This window comes from Oryx dammah, unplaced genomic scaffold (assembly GCF_014754425.2).
Source record: "Oryx dammah isolate SB20612 unplaced genomic scaffold, SCBI_Odam_1.1 HiC_scaffold_5, whole genome shotgun sequence".
Classification (NCBI taxonomy): Eukaryota; Metazoa; Chordata; class Mammalia; order Artiodactyla; family Bovidae; genus Oryx; species Oryx dammah.
Genome location: NW_024070189.1, coordinates 69618136 through 69628858, shown reverse-complemented (window position 1 = coordinate 69628858; position 10723 = coordinate 69618136). Strand labels below are relative to the sequence as shown.

The 10723-nt window shown below is 42.9% G+C and overlaps 1 protein-coding gene across 1 annotated transcript; it reads right to left on the bottom strand.

Annotated features, from left to right (window-relative positions):
* Positions 1-9790: 9790 nt before the first annotated feature.
* LOC120864531 (olfactory receptor 2M3-like) lies at positions 9791-10723 on the bottom strand. The gene has a single exon (XM_040241595.1). The coding sequence runs from the start codon at positions 10721-10723 to the stop codon at positions 9791-9793; it is 933 nt and encodes a 310-aa protein (XP_040097529.1).

The window sequence follows — 10723 nt, the reverse complement described above, 5'->3', positions numbered from 1 at the left end:
AGTTGACTCATTGGAAAAGACTCTGATGCTGGGAGGGATTGCAGGCAGGAGGAGAAGGGGACAACAGAGGATGAGATGGCTGGATGGCATCACCGACTTGATGGAGGTGAGTTTGAGTGAACTCCGGGAGTTGGTGATGGACAGGGAGGCCTGGCGTGCTGCAATTCATGGGGTCACAAAGAGTTGGATGACTGAGTGACTGAACTGAACTAAACTTGCATGAAATGTTCGCTTGGTATCTCTAATTTTCTTGAAGAGATCTCTAGTCTTTCCCATTCTATTGTTTTCCTCTATTTCTTTGCACTGATCACCAAGGAAGGCTTTCTTATCTCTCCTTGCTGTTCTTTGGAACTCTGCATTCAAATGGCTATATCTTTCCTTTTCTCCTTTGCTTTTGGCTTCTCTTCTTTTCACAGCTATTTGTAAGCCCTCCTCAGACAGCCATTTTTCTTTTTTGCATTTCTTTTTCTTGGGGATGATCTTGATCCCTGTCTCCTGTACAATGTCATGAACCTCTGTCCATAGTTCATCAGGCCCTCTGTCTATCAGATCTAGAAATCAGATTGATTATATTCTTTGCAGCCAAAGATGGAGAAGCTCTATACAGTCAGCAAAAACAAGACTGGGAGCTGACTGTGGCTCAGATCATGAGCTCCTTTTTGCCAAATTCAGACTTAAATTAAAGAAAGTGGGGTAAACCACTAAACCATTCAGGTATGACCTAAATCAAATCCCTTATGATTATACAGTGGAAGTGGGAAATAGATTTAAGGGACTAGATTTCTTGACTGCTCCTCCCTTATTAGCAACAGTTTGAATCCCTTATTTGGAACTCAGGGAAGGTTATAATGGCTGGAGTCTTGCCTACAAGAAATGGAAGACAGAAAGGCTTCCATTTCTGGGAGCCCCATAGGCCCCTACTCGGCTTCAAAGTCCCAGGGCAAACTACTGCCCCTCCTCCGCCCACAACTGGAGAGACAGGCAGATTCAGAGAATCACGACTTAAATCAAAAACCTCCTCACAAATAGAAACCTTCTTAGACACTAGTGCTAGGGCAGGAAATCTTGAGCTGTAATGGACAAATTGCTGGGGGCTCAGTGTCATCAAATCTGGAAGTTAAAAACTCCAGGGGCTGTAGTCATCAGTGGTCCCCACACTTTTGTGAGTTTTATCTTTAGGAGCTCTACCAGATTCTCACATTGAAAATCCAAGAAAAAGTAGTTAGATTGAAATACACTATAGCAGTCTGTTGTTCACCAGGCTGCTCTGTGATAGCTTATGATTAATGATGTCGGATTCAAGATTTACAAAGAAGAAGATTTAGCTTCTGGACCAGGAATCAGGCTTGACCACTCAAGAGCTTTTGTATAGCAGAGTTTTATTAAAGTAAGAAGGGACAGAGAAAGCTTCTGACATAGACATCAAAAGGGGGATAGAGAGTATACCACTCACTAGTCTTAGCAAGGGAGCTATATACTTTTTAAATTGGCTATTACAATAAATTGAAAGAATGTCTCAAAGTTGTAAAGATCATACTAGACCCACTCTGCAATTTACATTTTAAGATGACAGGATTAGAACTAACAACAGATCTTACCAGACCCACTCCCATAATATACATTTTAAGATGACAGGATTAGTCTGAAGGTTCTCAAGAAGGAGAAACATGTCCTCAAGCAGGATACATTGTTGTTATATACAAAGTTTAAGAAAAAATATATCCTTGAGCAAGATGAGATGTTTTGTTATACAATCATCAGCTCTGGGCTTAAAGAAAAAAGTTTGTCCTTTTCTCCTCCTTGAGAACTCCAGACCCTTATCTCTTCTTCAAGAGCCCCAGACCCCTCTCTCCTCCTCGGGGACCCCAGACTTCTTATCAGGCTACCTAGGAATTTACTCTCTCACCCAGAGAAAAATTTTACCACCGCCTCTCCAACCTAGGAGAAGGTAACTACCCAATCCCATCCCCCTAGCCATCCAGCTTCATATAATTGTGGGAAAAGCACTGAGAAGCACTGGTAAAGTACATAGCCCAGGGGCACAGGCTCTCTAAAATACTAGGACTTAATCATAGGATTATAAAATGCTTCTCCTCCCCAACTCTTTACCAGCAGTTCCTTTTACCCAGTATATCATGTGTGACTTTCAGCAAAAATTTTCAAGATGTACCAAAATGTAAAATAGACAGTTTGAAGACAGACAGCAAGGACCAGAACCAGACTCAGATATGGCAGGGACATTGGAATTTTCAGAGCAATTTGAAGCAACTATGATTAAGATGCTATGACTTCCCTGGTGGTCTAGTGATTAAGACTCTCACTGGCAATGCAGGGAGCCCAGGTTGGATCCCTGATCAGGGAACTATATCCTACAAGCCACAACTAAGACCTGGAGTAACTAAATAAATATATAAAGTATGCTAAAGGCTCTAATGAAAAGGTAGACAACATGTGAGGGCAAACAGATGAGTAATGTGTGAGCAGAGAGATGGAAATTCTAAGAATTAAAAACAAATACCAGAGTTCAAAAATGCTACCAGAAAGGAAGAATGCCTTTGATAGCAGTCCCCAACTTTTTGGTTCTAGGGATGGTGACATGGAGGACAGTTTTCCCATGCACAATGGGAGAGGGATGGTTTGAAAGCACACATCTAGATTCCTTGCATGCACAGTTCATAGTGTGATCACACTCTTATTGAAGGAGGAAACAGAGCTGGACTCCATCTTAGGCCATACTGTGAACATCAGGCTCCATGCATGGTCACCTTCCCAATGGACTCTGAATTTTGTGCTCGGTACCTATAGAAATGGCATACCAATGGAAAACCAGAGCCCCCGGAGCCTCAGGACTTGAGTACTTGGACTCTCCATCTAAAAGAATATGCTAATTATCTCTGTAACAGAACAAAGTCATAAATTCCATTATGTTTATCAGGATATGACCACAGGCCTATTGATAAATGTCCACTGTTTAACTATCTAGGCTTATGACGCATGAATCATGGGTTAACTTTGATCGTATCTCTCTTTTACCTTGTCCAGACTAGTTTCAAGGAATCTGGGGAGGTGGGTTTGAGCAAGTACACTTGGGGTATATAAGGTTGTCACAAAAACTGGTCGGGGTCCTTGGCTAAGAGGAGACTCTGTCTTGGGCCCACTGGTGTAATAAACTGCACTCCACTATCTGCATTGTCCTTCTGAGTGAGTTTGTTTCCTGGAATGCATGGCTACAACACTATGAGAATCTATACTGCCACTGATCTGACAGGAGGCAGAGCTCAGGTGATAGTGGGAGAGATAGGAAGAGCTGCAAATATGGACGAAGCTTTACTTGCTTACCCGCTGCTTACCTCCTACTGTGCAACCCAGTTCCTAACAGGCTATGGACCGGTACTGGTACATGACCCGAGGGTTGGGGACCCCTGACTTTGATGGTCTCATTACTAGACTACATACAGCTGAGGAAAGAATCTGTGCTCTTCAGGATATGACAATGTTACTGTGTCCAGGCTCACTCTGCTTGCCACACAAGTCAATAGATCAGAGGCGAGGAGTTGAGGCAAGGAATATGACTTTATTTGGAAAGCTGGATCACCAAGGTGGCAAACTAATGTCTCAAAATAGCTATCTTATAGGGGTCTGGATTCCAGTTTCTTTCACAGAACAGAGAGAGAGGAGATGAGAAGTAAAGAAAAAGGCCATTTACCTTGCTAAATAGAAGAAAGTCGCTCAGTCATGTCCAACTGTTTGTGACCCCATGGTCTGTATCCTACCAGGCTCTTCCATCCATGGGATTTTCCAGGCAAGAATACTGGAATGGGTTGCCATTTCCTTCTCCAGGGGAATCTTCCCGATTGAACGGGGGTCTCCTGCATTGTAGGCAGACGCTTTACCATCTGAGCCACTAGGATGGGATATATTAATTTCTTCTATTCTGCCGCCTTTCACAGGTGGGCTTGGTCAGATTCTAACAAAGGCACTTTAGTTGAACAGTCAGGTAGAAGGGCAGGGTTCCCTGAGGCAGGCTATTATGTATGATTATAATAACAAAAAGCAATGAAAAACAAAGACTAAAGCCAAAGAAGGGACTTCCCTGGTGGCTCAGACAGTAAAGTGTCTGCCTACAATGTGGGAGACCAGGGTTCAATCCCTGGTTTGGGAAGATCCCCTGGAGAAGGAAATGGCAATCCACTCCAGTACTATTGCCTGGAAAATCCCATGGACAGAGCAGCCTGGTAGGATACAGTCCATGGGGTCGCAGAGTCGGACACGACTGAGCGACTTCAGTTTCACTTTCAAAGCCAAAGAAACAGATCCAACATGGAGTCAAAGTTGGCTCCTCCCTGCAAAAACAATAGAAACAATGGAAAAGTAAACAAAAAAGACAGATTAAAAAAGAAACAGACTATCTAAGAAATGTGAGATAACGAAAGAAGTTGCAACATACTCATAATGGAAATACAAAGACAAGAAACAATTGAAGCAATTAAGGCCAAGAATTTCCCCAAATTAAAAGCTCTGTATAATCAAAGCAATGGTTTTTCCAGTAATCATGTATGGATGTGAGAGTTGGACCATAAAAAAGACTGAACACCAATGAACTCATGATTTCAAACTGCAGTGTTGGAGAAGACTCTTGAGAGTCATTTGGATTGCAAGGAGATCAGACCAGTCAATCCTAGAGGAAATCAACCCTGAATAGTCATTTGAAGGACTGTTGCTGAAGCTCTAGTACTTTGGTCACCTGATTCAAAGAGCCGACAAAATGGAAAAGACCCTGATGCTGGAAAAGACTGAAGACAAAAGGTGAATGGGGTGGCAGAGGAGGAGATGGTTAGATAGCAACATCAACTCCATGGACATGAATTTGACCAAACTCCAGGAGATAGTGAGGGACAGAGCAGCCTGTTGTGCTATAGTCCATGGGGTCACAAAGTGTCAGAAATGACTTAGCAACTGAACAACAACAATCAAAACAGGCAGAGATCAAGGAAGTTAAGGGAATAAATACCAAGCAGGTGTCAACTACAAATTGGTACTTGTCAAGAGTTTGCCATCTGCCTCTAGAGAGATTGAATCTTGTGCTGTTGCAGCTGTTGACCTTCGACATGCCCTCAAGGCAGTTCAGGATGGTGAATGAGGCACTCTGCTCCAAGGAATGTGGTGAAACAGGTCTTTAGATATACATTTTCAGGAACTGACTTCAAGATCTCAATCCTTGCATCTGCTCATATCTAGAAAAGCACTAAATCCCTTCATGGTGACATCAGCTCCTCCTGACTAGCAGAAAACCTTTTGCAAAATGAGTGCTTCATTGCATTGTACTCGCTCTTCACCAAAATCTTTTGTTTTTTTTTTGACCTTCCCCTACTACCTGTTTGGAGCAGTCTCTCAGAGCTATCTGAGGTGCTGTCTTCCAGGCTGAAGTCCTCATTTTGGCTCAAATAAAATTTAACTTACTACTCTCACATTGTGCATCTTTTTAGTCAATATAGGAAAAATGCTTCCAAACCCACACATATGGATACCACATTCAACTGCAAAATAAATAAATAAATAATAATAATACAAAATAAATAAATAAATACTTTTTTAAAAATCAAAGGGATAATGGGATCCAGGATTCTACTTGGAAAACATGAAGGAAATAAGATGAGGGACATGTAGAAACCAAATGCTTACCACTGTACTGTATTGTCAGTTTTCTACAGTTAAGACTGAGGTGAAACCAGACAACAAATATTAAGAAGTTTCCCCCTGATCCCTGGTACCTGGAAACTGCCTGATAGTTTAATCTCCACATAATCACTCATAAATAAACACTTAAGACTGTCTAAAAGAGTATCACCCTTCAGTGAAGCTGCAGTCTCAGTTCCAGTAGAGGTCAACAGAGGTGTAAGAGGTGGAAGCCCCCAGGCACTCACACATGGACAGAGCTCAGGGCCCCAGGGAGGAGGAGGCAGGGACCCCAACCTGGGTCTCCACCCCCATCTCTGCCTTCCAGACTGAGTCAGAGGGCACCTCCTGCTGGAGAATTGCCCAGCCTGCCCTATGCCTGGCTCTGGTAGATGGAGATGTGTTTACCTGCTTTAGGATGCCAGGCAGCCCCCAGGGAACCAACTGGTTTGTCAGGTACACTGCATTTTAGCCCCAGACAGGGGTCACAGCCTGTATAACTCAATGAAGCTATGAGTCATGACATGTAAGGCCACCCAAAATGGATGGATCACAGTAAACAGTTCTCTGGCAAATCATGGTCCACTGGAGGAGGGAATGCCAAACTACTCCAACATTCTTGGCTGGATAACCCCGTAGACAGTATGAAAAGGCAAAAATATATGATACTGGAAGATGAGCCCCCAGGTCAGAAGGTGTCCACTATGCTACTGGGGAAGAGCAGAGGGCAGTTACTAATAGCTCCAGAGAGAATGAAGTAGCTGGGCCAAAGCAGAAAAGAGCCTCAGTTGTGGATGTGTCTGGTGGTGAAAGTAAAGTCTGATGCAGTCAAGAACAATATTACATAGGAAACTGGACTATTAGGTCCATGAATCAAGGTAAACTGGATGTGGTGAAATAGCAGATGGCAAGATTGAACATTGACATCTTATAGGAATCAGTGAATTAAACAGGACAGGAATGGGAGAATTTAATTCAGATGACTGTTAAATCTACTACTGTGGACAAGAATCCCTTAGAAGAAATGGAGTAGCCCTCACAGACAATGAAGTCTAAAATGCAGTTCTTGGGTGCAGCCTGAAAAACAACAGAATGATCTTGGTTTGTTTCCAAGGCAAACCATTCAACATCACAGTAATAGAACTATTCCCCAACCACTGATGCCAAAGAAGCTGAAGTTGACTGGTTCTATGAAGAAAAAGATGTCCTTTTCATCACAGGATATTGAAAGGCAAAAGTAGAAAGTCAAGAGATATCTGGAATAACAGGCAAGTTTGGCATTGGAGTACAGAATGAAGCAGGGCAAAGACTAAAAGAGTTCTGTCTAAAGAACATGCTGGTTATAGTAAACACTCTTTTTCAACAACTCAAGAGACAGCTCTACACGTGGACATCAGCAAATGGTCAATATCAAAATCAGATTGATTATATTCTTTACAGCCAGAGATGGAGAAATTCTGTACAGTCAGTAAAAACAAAACCTAGAGCTGACTGTGGCTTAGATCATGAGCTCCTTATTGCCAAATTCAGACTTAAATTGAAGAAAGTAGGGAAAACCACTAGGCCATTCAGATGTGACCTGAATCAGATCTCTTATGATTATACAGTAGAGGTGATGAATAGGTTCAAGAGATTAGATCTGGCAGACAGAGTGCCTGAAGAACTATGGGCAGAGATTCATAACATTATACAGTAGGTGGTGACCAAAACTATCTCCAAGAAAAAGAAATGCAAAAAGGTAAAATGGTTGTCTGAGGAGGCCTTACAAATAGCTGAGGAAAGAAGAGAAGTACAAGACAAGGGAGAAAGGGAAAGATATATCCAACTGAATACAGAGTTCCAGAGAATAGCAAGGAGAGATAAGAAGGCCTTCTTAAATGAACAATGCAAAGAAATAGAGGAAAACAATAGGATGGGAAAGACTAGAGATCTCTTCAGGAAAACTGGAGATATCAAGGGAATATTCCATGCAAGGATGGGCATGATAAAGGACAGAAATGGCAGGGACCTAATAGAAGCAGAAGACATTAAGAAGAGACAGCAAGAATACCCAGAAGAACTATACAAAAAAGGTCTTAATGACCTGGAAAACCATGATGGTGTGGTCACTCACCTAAAGCCAGACATCCCGGAGTGTGAAGTCAAGTAGGCCTTAGGAAGAATTACTTTGAACAAAGCTAGTGGAGGTGATGGAATCCCAGCTGATGTTTTTAAAATCCTGAAACATGATGCTGTTAAAGTGCTTCATTTGATATGTCAGCAAATTTGGAAAAACAACAATGGCCACAGAACTGGAAAGATCTGTTTTCATTCCAATCCCAAAGAAGGGCAATGACAAAGAATGTTCAAACTACTGAACAATTGAGTTCATTTCACATGCTAGCAAGGTTATGCTCAAAATCCTAGGCTTCAGCAATGCCTGAATGGAGAACTTCCAGATGTATAAGCTGAGTTTCAAAGAGGCAGAGCAGCCAGAGATCAAATTGCCAACATTCATTGGATCATGAAGAAAGCAAGGGAGTTCCAGGAAAACATCAACTTCTGCTTCATTGACTACACTAAAGCATTTGACTATGTGGATCACAACAAACTGTGGAAAATTCTTAAAGAGAAGGGAATACCAGACCACCTGACCTGTCTCCTGAGAAACCCATATGTGGCTTAAGAAGCATCAGTTATAACATTACATGGAACAAATGACTGGTTCCAAATTGGGAAAGGAGTACAACACAGTATATTGTCATCCTGCTTATTTAACCTCTTTGCAGAGTACATCATGCGAAATGCTGGGCTGGATAAAGCACAAGCTGGAGTCAAGATTGCCAGGAGAAATATCAACAACCTCAGATATGCACATGATACCACTTTAATGGCTGAAAGTGAAGAGGAACTAAAGAGTGTCTTGATGAGGGTGAAAGAGAAGAGTGAAAAAGTTGGCTTAAAACTCAACATTCAAAAAACTAAGATCATGGCATCTGGTCTCATCACTTCATGGCAAATAGGAGGGAAAAAAGTGGAAGCAGTGACAAATTTTATTTTCTTGGGCTCCAAAGTCATTGCAGAAGGTGACTCAGCCATGAAATTAAAAGACACTTACTCCTTGGAAGAAAAGCTATGACAAAACTAGATAGCATACTAAAATGTAGAGACATTACTTTGCCAATAAAGGTCTTTAACCATAGTCAAAGCTATGGTTTTTCCAGTAGTCATATAAGAATGTGAGAGTTGGATCATAGAGAAAGTTGAGTGCTGAAAAGTTCGTGCAGTTGAATTGTGGTGCTGGAGAAGACTCTTGAGAGTCCCTTGGACAGCAAAGATATCCAACCGGTGGATCCTAAAGGAAATCAACCCTGAATAATCATTAGAAGGACTGTTGCTAGAGCCATAATACTTTGACCAGTAGATCCCCAAATAACCTGACTGCAAAGAACCTTTGTGTCTTCTGTTTCGTCTGCACTGTTATACTGATAGACAGACTATAAAAATGTTCTGGCTGTTTTTGAGATTTGATACTTTGGCATATTTAATGTACAATTTCAAGGAGGCACAAGACTCTTTACATTGCTTACTAACATAAGATAGACTGAAATGGAGTTTGTATTATAATAAGTAACTAGTAGTTAGTGCCAGAAAACACTGGACTTTACTAGTAGCTGTGATAGTACAGATGATAAAGTGAAACCCAGAGAAAGAAATAACATTGTCCAGGTTGCTCAGCTCCTACCTGTCAGACTCTACCTCTGACCTATGTGCCACATTTCAGTGGACAGTGAGTTCTAAATCGGTTCTCACTCTTCGCTCACTTTTAGCATGCAGATCAGAAGAAAGACTGTCCCTGGCAATTCTGGGGAAAAGGCCAAAATGTATTTATGAGCCTTCACTGCATGGAAATAGGAGTGTTCATGGAGGAAAGACTCATTGTGAAACTGAAAACTACCATGTTTCCTTGACATCTTCCATCCAAATGCTTTCAGGTGAGGCTACTTAGCTCGTAGCCTCACCCCAACCAGCCTGAAGGGGCTGAGGGGTACAGAGGAGGATGTACCACAAGAGAATCTGACCTTCCAGAAGAAGGAACAGAACAAGAGAGGAAGCCTCAGAAGGGTGGGCATGGCTACACTCTCCATGTCCCCAGGACCTTCTTAAAGGCCCTCATTACCTCCCTGTTCCTCAGGCTGTAAATGAGTGGGTTGAGCATTGGAGCAATGATGGTGTAGAAGGTGGAGATGGCTCTGTCTTCTGCTGGCGTCCTAGAGGAAGCTTTCTGCATGTAGTTAAATAGGCCACCCCCATAGTAAAGACCCACCACAGTCAGGTGTGAGGAGCAAGTAGTCAGCGCCTTCTGTTTCCCCTCAGTGGAGGGCATGTTAATTACAGCCATGAGGATCCGGGCATAGGAAGCCACAATGACCCCTAGGGGCAGCAGCATCATGACTACACAGCAAGCATAGATGAGGTCCTGAAAAAGCGAGGTGTCTGCACAGGAGAGCTGCAACAGGGTGGGGACCTCACAGAAGAAGTGGTCCACCTGGAGAGAGCCACAGTAGGGGAAGCTGAAGACCATGCCCACATAAATTACACTGTCAGTCACTCCAACCATCCAGGATGCAAGGGCCATCATGCAGCAGGCCTTCCAGTTCATGAGCACAGGGTACCGCAGAGGGAGACACACAGCCACATACCTGTCATAGGCCATGACTGCCAGGAGGAAGCACTCAGCACTTCCTACCATGACCACTAGGAAGACCTGAGTGGCACAGCCACCCCGAGAGATGAACTTACTTCCCGAGAGGAAGTTGGCTGCCATCTTGGGCACCACTGTGCCCATCATGGTCAGATCCATGATGGAGACCTGACTAAGAAAAAAGTACATGGGAGTGTGCAGGCGCCTGTCAGCTTGTATGAGCAGGAGGAAGAGGATGTTGCCAGTCAGAGAAGCAGCAGAGGCCAGGAGGACAAGGGAAAAAAGGAAGAAGTCATATGGTGAGTAGCCGAACAGACCCAAAAGGATGAAATCTGACAGGGAGGTATGGTTCCATACATCCAT

Coding starts and splice junctions, on each gene's coding strand:
- LOC120864531 (XM_040241595.1), bottom strand. CDS start 10,723: ATGGATGTATGGAACCATACCTCCCTGTCAGATTTCATCCTTTTGGGT.